At 35.9% G+C, this 16,350-nt stretch overlaps 1 protein-coding gene across 1 annotated transcript in view; it reads right to left on the bottom strand.

The window, feature by feature from the left end:
* Positions 1-16,350, bottom strand: part of LOC134529670 (tyrosine-protein kinase Shark-like) — a 73,707-nt gene that overhangs the window by 29,671 nt on the left and 27,686 nt on the right. The window contains exons 7-9 of the mRNA XM_063364006.1: positions 13,964-14,122; positions 12,121-12,326; positions 4,695-4,859 (exon numbers count right to left, since the gene is read on the bottom strand). Coding sequence (XP_063220076.1) covers positions 4,695-4,859; positions 12,121-12,326; positions 13,964-14,122 — 530 coding nt within the window. The remainder of the gene's footprint in view (positions 1-4,694; positions 4,860-12,120; positions 12,327-13,963; positions 14,123-16,350) is intronic.

Genomic DNA, 16,350 nt, shown 5'->3' with positions numbered 1-16,350 from the left:
TTAAGCTTGGACTAATGAAAAACTTTGTTAAAGCCATGGACCAAGAAGGTACCTAAAATACATTTTTCCTAAAATAAGTGATGCAAAAATAAAAGAAGGCATATTTATTGGACCTGAAATAAGGAAGCTTCAAGGTGATTTCAGTTTACAAGAAAAATTAAATGAAAAGGAATTGGCAGCTTGGAAGTGTTTTGTAAGTGTAGTGAAAGGATGCATGGGCAACAAGAAAGATGAAAACTAAAAAAACCTCTCATAGATGAACTCTTGAAATCCTATGAAATATTAGGGTGTCACATGTCCTTCAAAATGCATTTTTTATGCTCACATTTGGATTTTTTCCAAGAAAATTTGTGTGCAATAAGCGATGAACAAGGGGAGAGGTTTCAACAGGACATTAGGACGATGGAAACAAGATACCAGGGATGCTGTAACCCATCAATCTTGGGAGACTACTGCTGGTTTTTTTCCAAAAGAGATGATCCTACAGAACAAAAGAGGAAAAAGTGAACGTTTTTGTCGCTGAATGACATCTGATTTAATAAATTCTTTATTCACATAATCCTCAGAAATGTCTTTGAATAGATTTAACACATTTTACATGTTTATACCAAATTAAATAATAATTAATAAATAAATATTAGATTGTAAAAAAAAGTCTTCTCCTTCAGTCACCCACCACCCACCCCCTGTAACAAAAAACTGTACATGTTACAGTAATTTGCTTATAATTTTCTAATTTAGAACTGTTACAGTTTTCGGTAACTTTCTTTGCGATTTAGTTGGCTGTTGCTTGCTTTCTTTTTAGAAGCGTTTGTTTAGTTTTGCATTTAATTATTTAATTTTTTTTTTGTAATTAATAATTTATTTATTTATTTATATTTTTGGTTGTTGTTATTTAATAATTCATAGTTTTGCTTATTAGGTTTTCCTTTTTTTTATTATTAAATTGCATTAGGAGGACACAAAGAAAATGAAACCGTTTGCTCAACGGCTGCCTAGTGATGTGTGGGTTTGGTTGTTACGAGTGTACCCGAGGACGGCCGAAGAAGCTCGATGGTGACGTAGCCGAGTGACGCGCTCAGCGGTGGCGCGCGAGTGTGCGGTACGGGACTTGCGAGCCGGAGACGACAGCAGCAGGATGGTTCGGTGTGACCGTACGGCCCGCGGTGTGGCAGCGGCGGAGAGGCGCGTTGACCACCAGCTGGGGCCCCAGGCAACATGCTCAAAGTAAGGAGTCGACGCTCATACTTGTTATGGCCAGAATAGCCGAAGCTCAGGGCTGTGAAATATGTTTTGCTGAAGTAGACGGTGACTAGCAACGTAATTTGACTTTACTCAGGCCCGGTCAATACATTTTTGGTGGATGAACATTAATGTACTTGTTATTACAGTAGGGCCCGCATGGTACTAATTTTGATGGAGTGCATGGAGACATGTCACGTACTTTTGTTTGAATATTACGAGGACTGCAGTATCACCCACAAGCAAACGAGTTTAGGGATAGTGCGCGCACAGGACTGATAGAAACTTTATCTCTTTATAGTATCTTTCAGATTTGTATATATATATATATATACTAGCTGCAGTACCCGGCTTTGCCCGGGCTGAACACCGCGTGATATATTGTCCGCGAGTTACAGCAAAATGGATAGCGATATGTCCAGTGTGGTGGACATTAAGAAATGACACATAATTACTGTTTGTGTATCTGTGACCTATGGTTTTCTGTTTACCCATGGCGATCGGTTGAAAGGTTTAGAAGTTGATGCGCTACAGCGCCATCTAGCGGCGAGTTACAAAAAAAATTGTTAGCATAAAAACCTTCTCCATGATAAAAACACTTCGATGTGCCAACTTTCATGGCGATCGGTCAAACTGTGTAAGAGTTTATCGACGACATACATGCCAACATCCAATTTATATATATTCTTATATTTCGAAATTCTGGGGCTTTCACTTTTGCGGAAAGTGGATGTTCAGGACCTCGAATGGTTTGGAACACTCCATCTCGAAAGAATAGATATTTGAAATTCCTGAAATTGTCGAAATTTTGGGGCTTTGTTCCCAGAGGGGGGCGGGGGGTACGAGGACCCTGAATGGCTCGAAAACACTTAAAATCGAAAGAAATAGATTTTTCAAATTTTTTAAACTTTCGAAATTTTGGGGCTTTAAACACCTGGGGGAGGGGGGGGGGTTGACGTTGAGGACCCCGAATGGCTCGGAAACACTCCAAATCGAAAGAGATATAAAGGAATATAAGAATGTAGGCATTTATTGTACTCCTATCTACCATAATAACAATATTGACAAATAGAAAGCTTATTACCTACCTATTAATAATTATCTTAATAAATTAATAAATAACTCTGTGTTTAAGAATTTACGTACATACATAATATTAAACTTCAAACTATACACACCAAAAAAAAACTAAGGATGTTTGTGAAACTATATTTATTTGTCATAATGTTTAAAACATTTGTAGGATTTCTTTATATGTAAAACTGTGGTGGCAATATTCCGCTTATCCAAAGGAGTATAGAAATTAATAGAGACATCACTCCCTGTACACACCACAAATCTTTGAATTAAGTATAAAAAAACATAGTCCAAAATGAAACAAAAAGTATAAATAACAACTAATTTGACAAAAAAATTATACAACTGGAATGACAATGTTAACATCCGCCTGAAATTTAATAGAAGTAGGTAGGTAATAATATATATATAAGAAATTAAATGAAATTAAAACATACATAAATAAAATTATCTCACACTCAACCAAACATAATGTTTAATATGAAATAAAGGAAGATGGCAATTACACGTAACTATTCTAATTAATACAAAAAAAATCAACTTTCCTGAAATAGTTGAATTCATATTTTTCAACAATATATTACATAATTGATAAATATTTCTGGTCTTCGGTCTCAGCAGCCCTAAGACTCTTGACGCTCAGCAGATAAATTATAAACACTAAACCAAACTCCTTGCAAATAAGTAGGTAATGTAAAAAAATAACAATATTGACAAATAGAAAATATTAGTAGGCCCTACCTACCTATGAATAAATTTCGAAGAAATTTATAAGTTTAAGAATTTATGTACCTACATAATATTAAACTTGAAACTATCCACACAATAAAAACCTAAGAATGTTAGTGAAACTAATTTTTTTTATTTGTCATAATACCTAAAATACGTATGTTTCCAAAATGAAACAAAGTATAAATAATGACCAATTTGACAAAAAAAAAATTGTACAACTCGAATGACATTGAAAACATACACGTGAAATTTAAAAGAATTATGAGTGCCCTAGGTAGGGAGGAAAAATATATATAGAAGAAATTAAATTTAAAAAATGGGTGCGTGTACTTAGGTACGCGCAAGTTATACTTCTTTGGCATCATTAAAAAATAGTTTTTAATTGCATGCAAAAATATTGCGTGGAAGAAGTGAAACTTCGTTATGTGGAAATGAAAATAGGAAGGGGTAGAAATTGATTTTTAGTGAAATCATATTGTATCAAATCAAACTAAAAAAATAAAGGAAATAAATTTGTAACGATTCATAGATTGATCTTCAGAGAGAGAGAGAGAGAGAGAGAGAGAGAGAGAGAGAGAGAGAGAGAGAGAGAGAGAGAGAGAGAGAGAGAGAGGACACTATTCAATGTCTATAAAACTAACTTTTTTATGAGAGCAGATTTTCATGAAATATATCATGAAATCATTCAACGATAAAACCTGTTTATTTAATTAAGCGGACGGGTTCGCCCCAAGGAGAAAATAACGCGGCGAGACCTCGTGGACATAGAGAAATGACACACTCACTATTTATGTGTCTATGAAACATGATTTTTTTCTGCAATTTAAATTGTAATATACAAAAACGGTATTGAAAATTGAAACAAATATGGCGACACTACAAACTGTCAAGAGCTTTTTTTTTCTTACTCTCTACTTAGTTCCTTACAATAGCAAAACGTAACGTAATGGCTTGAAAGCTATTGCTCGGCAGACATAGAGGAATGACACTAACAGTTTGTATATCTATGACACACATTACATTTTTTAGTTTTTTCTTAACTCAGAATCGAGATAAAATATCCAATTGTGAATCTAAACCATCCTCGAATCCCCGTGAACTCACACAAAAAATTTCATCAAAATCGGTCCAGCCGTCTAGGAGTTCAGTGACATACACACGCACACAAGAAATATATATATAAAGATATATATATATAAATATATATATATATTTGTATACCTTTAGGGTAGGATAACTATGTATTTAATGTATACATGGGGGGTTGTAATCCTTGGTAATGAGTAATAGCCATGAAAGTAAATAATGACTGCACTTAAATGTTTTATTTTTATTTGTTAATGGAACTCACACATTGCCCGGGGAATAAGCGGAGAGGTAGCCATTTACCTTTGGTTGGCCTTGGGGCATGAGTGTGGGGAAAGGTTGCTAATCGCACTGTTGCGGCATTTAAGCAGCAGGGCGGTGGCAGAACTACAAAATACTTCACATACACCTATTTTCATCAATGTTACTTCAAAAAAGTTTAAATTTGTTGACCTGTGTAATTACACTGCTGAAAAGTCAGCAATAAAAGCATGTCAGCAAATTATTTTAAAGAAAAACAAAAAATCTAAGCACAACAAACGAACAACATTACACACCCCATTTAATAATGATGGCGGCATTTCTGGAACAGGTGGTTTTGGTTGGGGCTTCACTGGTACTTGCAGTAAGGTTGGCAATCCATCTGCCATTGAACTGTAGTGCTCAATAACATGTTCCAAAGAATCCAAATATGGACCATTATCAATGAAATAAAATTCATCCTGAAACAAAGAAAGTTTACATCAGTGCCATCTCACAAAGCATGCTTAAGTATCTTAGCAGCAAATGATGTTAGCAGTTTTAGTGGAATAAATTTTTGATTATAAAATTTAGAAATTTAATTACATTCTTAAAATTTTTAGTCTGAATAACTTTAAGTTACCATACAAAAAATATGTAATCATCTGGATAAGTTGTGCTAAGAAAATATGGGTAGTTTTAACACATTAAATTATGAATATCTCTTCTATAGTAACAATAAGCAGAGTTAAGGAGCACCACTAACTCGGCAGCATTTGTCCCATAATATAGTTGTTGGTAGAGCCTTTAACATGGATGTTTATCTAAACCGGTTCACTCTGAATCTGCTATTTCCATAGAATTGAATGTCTGACTGAAATGATAAATTTGAGAAGACACGAACACAACTTTTCCCAGGAACGAAAAAGGTTTATTTGCTGTGCCTGCCCTATGGCAGTCTCTTCTCGGAGTTTAGGGCATATGAGATACACTCACCAGGCAGCAGGACTTTAGCAGCAACAAGTTTGCTTACTGAGTCTCGAAAGTGGCATTGGTGAATCAGACTGTCAGAAAGAAAACTCAGGAACAGTCACATCAGCCCTAGCACTAGAAGTAGCCAGGAGCATGAAGCAAATGTGAGACAAGTGGCATAGCAGTGCAGTGAAGTGGGATCAAGTGGGATTGGGTAGTAAGTCAAGGTCTCAGACTGATGTGATTTTGATAAATCATAGACGTATTATGCACGATTCTGACAGGAAGCGATGTGCTAGAAATTTTTTTCTTCCAGGGTTGTTTGGTTGTTTTCCCTGACCTCCAAGGAATGATGCTGGTCCTCCTGAACTGAGTCAGTTTTTAGAGGAAAGAAACTCTCAGTGTGGTAAAAATGCTCAGCAACAGTAGGGATAGTTGGCAAAAGTGGGCAGCCCTAAGTAGTGTTAGGAGTTTTCTGCACACCAAAGGCCAAAATTCTGCGATAGTGAAACACAAATTCTGCGATAAGAAATGTAAAGTTCTGCAATTTAGTAAAAATAGTTGATCACGTTTGAAACATGTATATACAACCTAAAGAAGTCTAACTAAATGGAATTATATAATTTCTATACATGTGAAATTCTTACCTAATGTAAGGCACTATACAAATGTTGAAATACAGCATTAATCATATTCTTGTGTTCAAAAGTTCAAACAACTGAGCATTTGTGAACTATCTATTCTTTATAAAGACTGGTATTGAAATGCAACATGTTGAGCATCTTAATATTTTCTGGTAACAGATTACGTCGGTTGTCTGAAAGAATGTCCTTATAAAATGAAAAACTTCTTTCACAGTCAACAGTTGGTAGGCATGCATAAATAAGCCCTTACTATACCTGCCAGAACTTGACACCTGCCCTTTATGCTGTCCCAAAACTGGAATGGGTCTACATCTAAACAATCTGAGTCTTTTAAGATTTCAATGTAAGTAGCAAACTCTACTTCACCACAAGATGCTAGAAGTGACAATACACCAACATAATTGTTAAAATTGTGTGACAGCAGAATAGCTTTATTAGGAGAAAATATTCTCACATATTTCAAAAAATTCCAACCTGTTTGACCCTGTGCTGACTGATATTTAGCCAGTTTTTCCAACGAGCTAACAAAGACAATTTTGAATAGCTGTTTTACAGAAACTGAACTTTCAGGAGGCACTTCGTTCAAGTAATATGAGTGGTCTGTTTTCGACTGAACAAGGTAAGCCTTCAAATCTACTAGGGTGCCATACACTTCTGTTGCCTTGGGACTCTCTGACTTTCAAACTCTGTCAGAAGTTAAACAATTTTCTGACACATTTCAGCAATGAACTTCAAACAAGCTGATAGTTTCTTCTGGTTGACATCATTTTGCACAACATCAACAACATATGACCAAGCATTAGATGGAACACTTGTATGTTGCAGATCTTCCTCCAGAAATGACTTATATAGAGCCACCATTTACAACATGCTTGTTCAAAAATGAACGAAACTCACTGTTGTCAAGTTTTGTCAGTGGTATGTTAGCACTGATGCATGCTTTCATGAGATGTTGGGACACAATTTTTCTTTCAGCAGACAAACTTTCTATTTTGAAGGAAGTACCAATTGTTGTTTGCTTGGAGGTTCCTGCCAAACGTGAGGTATGTTGCACCGACCTGGCTTTATGTTTTTGAGAATTTAAATGATCCTTAATCGTGGAGAGCCATTTATGGTCCAATTATAACACATTGCAAATGGAGCAAAAAAGTTTACCACCATCACTGTGTAACACACCTGGAAATTCCTTAGCTCTATCTGCCGCAGACTTGTTTCCAACATGCGATTTTCCCCCGCTGGCTTCTTTAAAAACGTATTTACTCAAAGACATTTTCATTTACTTTAGTGAATCACTATATATATATATTTTTTTTAATATGCTGTGTGGCCTACAGCTTGCGCCAACGGCCATAAGGTCATTCTTTCGTATTCGAAGCCTTGTATTGATCGATTAGTCGATTGATGCACACATATTTCCATCAACTGTGACTACAGTTGTTTCATAAATGCCGGTAGGATCGCTCGCTCAATGTGCTGCTCATCTTATAATCTTATCTTTGGATTCTCTGCAAATGAAATTTATTTTGCCGTACGTAAGTGATAATATTTTGGTAATTCAAACTTGTATTTTTTAACGGCATTGCCGCATTTACAATGTTTGGAAATTATTCACTCTGCCCATAATAAATAAGATATTATTTGGGAGAACATAACCCTTGCACGCATTATTACTGCACTCAAAATGGACAAAAAAGGTACAGCAAAATCTGTGATTCTGCTATGATTCTGTGATTATGCGGGACTCTTGTAATTCTGCGAAATATTCCACGATTGCGGAATCGCGGAAAACTCCTAACCCTAGCCCTGAGAATTACAAATAGTTTCGAAGTGGGTGATTATTGGCAGCTTGTCAATCTGGGTATGGTGGCTCACTGAAGGTACGGTTAAGAAATAGGAAATGGCAAATATGAAGAAGTAAAAGGAAAGATGACAATAAGGAGAAACAATTTAGAAATTGGTAATGCTAGTAAGGAGAAAAATTTTGCAAAGTGGGAAATAAAAGCTAGTAAGGAGAGGTTTTATTCCTAACTATTTTAATGTCTCATTTACAGGGTATAAGCTCCGTATCATGTATCCAAGTTTATCCCTCAATCCTGATGGCATGATTGTGTATACATTGATCCAGTGGTAGTACACAATGTAGTATGTCGAAAGATCTTGGACATAACAAAAAAACTTGTGATATAACAATAAATTATGATCTAAAAATATATATACGAAAAAAAATTTTTCACAAGACCTGTGACATAATTGGTTTGTATTGTGATATTTCAGGTTTTTTTATGTTCAGGATCTTTCGACATACTAAATTAAAACAGCAAGCATCATGTACCACCGGATCAATATATTCAGGATGCCATCAATATCAAGGGATAAACATGGATACGTGATATGGAATAGTTACCAAATGTCAGATCATTAGAAACAAAAACATAGAACAAAACAATCAGGAATATAAATGAAAAAATTTTTATTAATCCATATTGAACCATCTAGCACTTTCCTGGAGTGACTTCAGGAAATAAGGGAAAAATGAAAATTTGAATACCTGTACAGAAATTCGAGCACAGGCATGCCAAAATATGAGACAAGTGTCTTACCATTTGCCATCTCACTCATAGGAGAGGAGAGATGTCTGATGAAAAGATCTGGGAAGGTTTTGAAGAGAAGAATTGTATTCCATTGTGTGTACATGTTGTCTTTTTGATGTACAGTAAACTCTCGATTATCCGTGTTAATTGGGACCTTCCGATGCCCGGATAATTGAATGCCCATAAAAAAAAACGGATAATCCGTTTCACCACTTAAAAATGGTGTATTTACTGGCAAAAGAGTGTCTCTTCAGTAGAATTCTATGAGTACAAGCAAAGGCTTTGTATACCGTGTCCCAGCTTATTGGACCGTAAACAATACTGGCACTGTGTTGCCGCCATCCTTCTCCTGTCCCCTTTATTGCTACGGGAGGAAGAGCGGCGGCAGTCCCAACTCAGCATCTCCCTCCACCCTTTTAACGACCTATTATCCGGGGTCACTACAAAATAAGTGTCTAAACCACAGCACAATATTATACACCTTTTTTTCCCCCTTCCAGCTATTGCATTTTATTTTTCTACCTCGCGCGGCAAGATATTGTTTCTTGTTAATTCCGCCTATTAAAATTAGGATGCACTTTACAGTCATAATTACGAGTATGGGATACTACGAGACCTTCGAAGTTACGAGTTTTGAAATGCACCGTCAGTTTGACTACGTAAATAGTAATCCTAAACTAATCTGGTTATTACGAGTGCAGGAAAAAAAGGTTCACGCAGTAAACAAAGGCTGCAAAGCGAGAGAGGGCCGTGGCTATGCTGGCGCCGGGGAGGAAGGGGTGTCCGGTGGCGAACAACATGCTCCCTTTCTCACTCTGTCTCTCTCTCTCTCGCTCGGCCGTTTCAAGAGGCCCTCCCCCTCCCATTGTGTTACTGGCTGCTTCTGCCGGTAGAGGGGAAATTCCTAAACCACCCCCCTCTCTGCCCCCCCCCTTGTGTGTACGTGTGTACGAGAGCCCCGTTCCTTTTGTACGTGTGTGAGACCTCGTTGCGTGCGTGTGCGTGCCAAAAAAAAAAAAACACAAGCACTCTTCTTGTGTAGCTTTACAGGTTTTAATGATGCAATATTCCAATAGCGTCTGAGCTTTCTCACAAAATTTCCCTTGTCTAGTTGTGTGGAGGAACCAGGGATACCGCCGCTATGTTGAGATGCGCCACACAAAGAATTCACTTTTATTAATATAATATCATTAAAGTTGTGAACATTACTGTGATAATGTAAAACACATTTGTGTGTCAAATTTACGTATGCGTTTGGTTTGAAGATAAATAAAAATACCCCACAATAAACTTATATGCGGCATGACCACCAGCAGTTAAGCCAGGTCGGGTGTTATCTTAGCATACAAATTTGCCTTGGAGAACTGATGTAAATAACTGCGTGAAAAATGCCTCTTCCACCAGCCTTCAGGAGTGTTGGAAGGTAAAAGAGGTAGAGGGACTTTTTTTTTAACGTGGCGGGGTGCTGTGAAAAGAACGCTTGAAAAGAAAATGAAAAAGGTTGAGAAGGGGGGGGGGGGGGGGGGGGGGGTTTAAGCGAGTTGAGCCGGAAGCAGCAGTCAAGGCATTCCTTTTTGGTTTAAAGTGTGACAAATTGACGGGTGAAGATGGCGGGGAACGAGGGTCTGAAGGGTCAGGTAAATAGCTTTCTGACAAAGCAGTAAAAAAAAAAAAAAGTGCAGCGCAGTCACGGCGTAGCTACACCCAGTCATTTCTTTTACAACTTCATAAAAAAAATCAAGCACGGATAACCCGAAAACCGGATAATCCAGGCCCGGATAATCGAGAGTTTACTGTACTTTTTTTTTGGTCACTGTAAGTATCTGGTAAGCTTGTTTATGTATGTTGGCCAACTGTGGATGAGCCTACCTGCTGTGGTTTCAGCTCAGGTAGAGCTTGCCTACTTTGGTGCTGACGTGAGGGTGTGCCCAGGTACTTGCAGTGACTTTTTTTTTTCCTATTTTTATTTTGTTTGATTTTGTGTATTCTTTTATTTTCTGTTTTGAACCTGTCTATATGTGTTGTACCCACCACTGAAGCCCTAGGCTGTTGGTGGGAAATGTTAAAAACTATAACAAATAAATAAATAAATAAATAAATAAGTAAATAAAAGTCCCCGATGGTCGATTGGCCTGCCCAAACAACACCTGCCTGTGGAAAGAGGGTGGTGGACAGGCACGTAGGAAGCAAATATTTAATGGGGGGGCAAAGGAGAGTATCATTATAAGTGGTGGATTTAACAAAGGGGGTGTCCGGGGGCTCTCCCCCGGTAGAAAAAAAAATTGTATTCCAAGGAACAAAATGGTGCTATTTAAGCATCTTTCGTACATAAAAATGCAACGAGCGGATTATATCCCACAATAATATTTCCGCTATCAGCACTGTGAAACGTGAATATTTAGAAGAAAACAAGAACAATTGCCGAGCCGTATTTATTGTGCCTGTACACTTATCAAAAAGTCTTAATTTATTTTAAGAATAAAGTAGCGCACAGACAAGAAAATCCCACAAAACCACTTAGCATTGCAATGAAGACAATGCCTCTTGTTGCTTGTTCATCTGATGCAATGGCCGGGCAAAACCATCACTTTGCCCGGCCATGAAATGTTATGGCCGGGCAGTCGCCTGGGTCGCCCCCCCCCCCCCCCCCCCCCCGGTTCCTACGCACCTGGTGGTGGAGAGAGAGAAACTGATAGTGAGGTGAGCCAGGAAGACTTTACACACACTGCTTTATACAGGAAACTACATAGTGTGCAGAAGTGGTTAAGCACTGCTAAATCCCTTTCAAACCTACGCCACGGTGGAGGTGAGGTGAGAAGTGGTAAAACAGGAAAAGGGTGCCCATTACCAAGAAATTGCTGAGCCACACAGAACATGACTGTGGACCAGCAGCATGGCACAAGGGTAATTACAGTCACAGCACACAACACTTATTAGTGAGACAATGGGACCCCTGTAGAACCTGTAATTACTACTTTGGTAACTAGTGTAAGCAAATCCAACATGTCAAGGTACTTCAGATCAGGGCCGCCCATGATTCTGGGATAACACGTTACGACATACAGCTAACTACACGTAAATAACTATTGACTCCAAGTTTCAGCTGTTACAAGGTTAATGATCCATTAAAAGCAAAGTGTTAAATAATATTTTAATGGAGTCTGAAGTTTATAATTACTAAAACATACAGTACAACACTACTCAAATCAAATAATATTCAAACTTTAAAATAATAAAAATTCCATTCTAATTTAACCATCTAATAGTTAAGAATATTGGAAACTATGGTTTACTGCAAACAAATAGTACTACATGCATCATACTCAAAATATATTATTTACAAAACATATGTTCATCAAACCTAATGTTAAAATTAATCTGTATTTTACACATTCACAGAAAACCAGTCACAAAAATATAAGATTATATTTTCTTTATTTCAAACATAAGAATATAGTTAGGAATCTCAATGAAATATTCATTAAACTGTATCACAACAGAAGCAATTCATAAATATTTGTAACATGTAAACAAACCTTGGTGTTTATGTGGAAATGGTAATACTGGCGAGCATGTACAGTAGTCAAAACATACATCCCTCCACGCCGATCACTGTATCGCACTAAAAATGCCCCGTCTTTGTCTTCGTGTGGCTTCAATAACATCACAGCTTCATTTCTGTCCAAAGTTCCATGATACCAGTCTTTCTTGAATGTTTTAGGGGTAGGAGATTTATAGTTCTCTGAGCGAAAAAAATTATATCAAAACAGACACAACATTCTTAAACCAATTTTTAAAATCATTTTTCAATTATAAAACTTATGACAACTAATTGAGGCTTGAATCAGAATAATTAACATCAAGTTTACTGAGAATAAATTTAAGAAATACTAATTCAGATTATCCCCTGAATATTTTGTAGAAAGAAAGGACCTTAGAGGAGGTTTTGTTAAGTAGTTTGTTGATTGTATTAACAGAAAATTTATATGAATAAAAAACCTGCAAGTTTAAGAGTATTTTCGCACATTTATCCCAGAAATAAAGTCAAGTGAAAAAACACTTGTATGAATGGATGACTCAACCATTTGACTGTCTCGCCAAACACCTGCATTTTACGGAAACAACTGCACCTGAAGCAATGGTAAAAGACAAAATGCTTTAACATTTTTAACACCAAATATTATAGAAGCTTCTAGTTCAATCCTTAAAGCATTTAAGTAATTAAAACTTACGTATCGAAAACCTAAGAACATTCTATATATTTTCAAAAGATAAAAGTAAAATAATTTTCCGGCTGATGAACAGTGATTTGTAAAATTCTTAGCATCCGCAACTCACAAAAAAAAAAGCCAAAATAACCAGAATTAACTGCAGCTAACAAGGGGATTGAACGACCTGGGAAATTCACTTTGGGACGAGACCTGAGATAGAGGTAGTTGCAATAAAGCTCAATAGCCAGCCCATTTAAAAAAAAAAAGCCTTCAAACATTTTAGCGAAGCTTATGAATTAATAAGTATCACTTCGTCGGTAGCAGCTGAGCAGCTTGGTAGCGTTCTTGGCTACCGCCAAGCCGCTCAGGGTTCGAATCTCGGTCGTGATAACTTTGTGCGTTTATTTTATTGAAATGATTTTTGTCTACAAATATTTTAAAATATGTATTTTTAATAAGTAAATATCAAAAGTCTCATCCCGAAGTGAATTTCCCGGGTTGTGCCCTCCCTTTGTAAGTTAGCCACCGAAAAGCAATTACTGACATGCCATGCACAACCACCATACACTTATTTTAAAATAAAGAATAAGAATTTGCTAGTGAAGGACAAAGGGAAGAAAAAATTCAATTTTTCACTACAGAATAAAATAGGTTAACCATTCCAGTATATACTTTTTAGAACACAACAGTAAACATGCTACCTTACTGTATCCTGTCTCCGAGACTGTATTCTCAAGCAATGTAAACTCAAGAAAAATATTCCATTCAATTTCAAAGCTTACAGTAACACCATGGAATTTACAGAAACAATTTTGTCAACAACTGCTTGAGACTTGCATTAACTAAATGTATAAAATGTAAATTAAAACTGATATCAAAACTTTAAACAGTTGGTGTTTTATATACAACTATGAATAATTGCCATAGTACAATATAAATTGTCAAAATCTGCTAATACGCTGAAGAACACTAGTAAGATAAAGAACAATTTTTACAGTACAAATTATATTTATTAGAAATCAACTGTTTTTATATGCATAGACAAAGACATAATAAAAATTGTGTTGACTTTTCTAGCAATAATTTGAAACCCAGTAAACTATATTTTTTCTACCTAATAGTCTACAAGAGGAGTGAAAATTTTGTATTTTTTAAGAACAGTACTTACGAAGTATCTGAGCACATTCAAAATGGCCATTTCTCAATGCCAAATCAGCAGGAATCTCATTTGCCGATGTTCTGGGGTTCGCAGGTGCATTCAAGGAGAGCAGTACATTCACAACATCTTTGTGGCCCCTACTGGCAGCTTCATGCAGTGGCACCCAACCTAAAAATATCACAATATATCACAAATCACACTTTCCAGATGAACTGATGATATTTTCAGTGAGTTTTTACAAAAACCTAGAAAACAGAATTTTTGCAACAAAAAACAATGGACAAATCTATCTAGCCTCATTCAGTAAATGATTGAAACATAAGAAAAGGAATAAAAATTAAAAAAAAAAAAGTATTTTATCAGCCAGCTATCAATTTTAACATAAATACAGAGTCAAGAAGATTTTTGGGGCTTAATAAGTTTAGCTTTTAGCTTAATAATTTAGCTTTAAATGTACTTCTGTGAAACAAAACTATAAATTAAATCTCCTCCGGCATGTCACACGCACAGGCCGTTTCAAAAACACCCCGACGCAAAAGAGATTGCCTCGTAAATAGCTAATCAACATAACGTAGATTCATAAATAAATTTGTTGAGACCCTCACTGACATTGCTGTTTAAGAGAGTAATATTTTATGTGAGAGGCTATTAACTGACATGTAAAGTCTCTCAATTAGTGACAACTAGGAATACTATAAAATCATCATTGCATACAAGCTAAAGAGAGAATTATTACTTAATATGTATTGTTAGTAGATACAAAGATATACACAGTAAAAATTTCCTTTTGGCTCTGAAGACCATAATTATATTAAATTAACGTGAGAGTTCATGCATGCACGCACGTACAGTTAAATGGGGTGGCGGGGAATAGCAAGTGAGGTCTGTGAGCGCAAGGTGCTGGAAGACCGAGCTTCAGGCAGACCTGACCATGACGAGGAGCAGTCATCGACATGGTAGTAAAATAACTGCAGTGGACAAGTAATTGTCGAATCTCGTAGCTGAAGAAGAATATCCTCCAGCGAGACATTCCCTGCACCATAAAGGAAAACGCACAATGTCGATAGTTGGCGACTCGTTTGAGAGCAGCATTAAAGAAAAATAGTATTCTGGCATACGATAATTACCGGTAAGTTTCAAAAAAGGTACATAATGTTTAGATTAACGTTTATAATCTATACGCACATGCATAGACTATTATCATGTGTTAAGTATTATCAAAGCTATTATCGAAATTCCTATCAAATAAAAGTTTTTGGTAATACTCTTAGGATGTATGATAACTTCAAACATATGCAATATATTTCATACTAAGGGAGTTACAGTGATTTTTCAGTTTTTCAAAAATCTATCCTATTTCTACACCCTTGGTTCGATTTTGCCCATTCATTAACTGAGATTTTTCCCTCTCTACATTTTATATGTAATTCTGGAAGTAATTTAAGCATATAACGAACGTCAGTTATGTCAAAAAATAGACATACAAAATTATATACACATATATATACTTTTTTAATTGATGATGGTTTCAGTCTAGGGACCAGGAAATGAAAAACTAGACAGAAATTTTCTGTAGTCACACCATGGTAACCACTGCAATAGGTAGTCTTTCTTTCAAATCTACCTCAAAAATCTCAAGAGCACACCTGTACTGTAAATTGTGTTAAAGAATATCCTCCATGACAAGGCATTCAGCAAAGACAGTTTTCTTGGAAGTTAAAGCTCATTCCAGAAATATTTAATTGATAGAAATGTATCACCATAGTTAAATATTCAAAGCATGATCTTTAATTGTGATTCAAATTTTCTTCCAAGTATAATCGGTGATATAATTTCAGATAATGTCATCATTTCTGTAAACATGATTTCATGATTATTTAAATTAACATGTAACTAAAATTTAAATGGCTACACTTTCCTAATATACCCTACAAAGTCTTTGACCATATTAACAATATATTACTGCATTAAAAAAAATTATAAAATTACAGCCCAGACAAAAACTACAGATCTTAGTTGTTTTTTTGTTTTTTTGTTTCATGGTTTCATGCTTCACTGGAGTATTCTCAGTCTGTAGGTTTCCCTCACCGTCGCAAAAGTGCACATTAAATGCATTTATTTACTCAATTTTTCTAAGTTAAATTGAAGGGAAAAAAAATTTCCAAAGTGAAATGTTAACCAAATTGGTTAAGTATGGAAAGAAATTTGAAGTGAAATGCCTAACATTAGTTCTTCAAAATGGAGCTTGAAACTAAATGAAATGTAGAGTTTACTAGCAAGTGACCATATAATTCTAAGTTTTACAAATTACTTTTTTTCCATAATCTGGTGATTTCGTAAATATGGTACAAATTTATCTGCAAACCATTTATAAGTAATAAATATTTTCATATATC

This window comes from Bacillus rossius, chromosome 2, assembly GCF_032445375.1.
Source record: "Bacillus rossius redtenbacheri isolate Brsri chromosome 2, Brsri_v3, whole genome shotgun sequence".
Classification (NCBI taxonomy): Eukaryota; Metazoa; Arthropoda; class Insecta; order Phasmatodea; family Bacillidae; genus Bacillus; species Bacillus rossius.
Note: the sequence above shows the minus strand (reverse complement) of the source record. Positions and strands in the feature narration are given on the sequence as shown.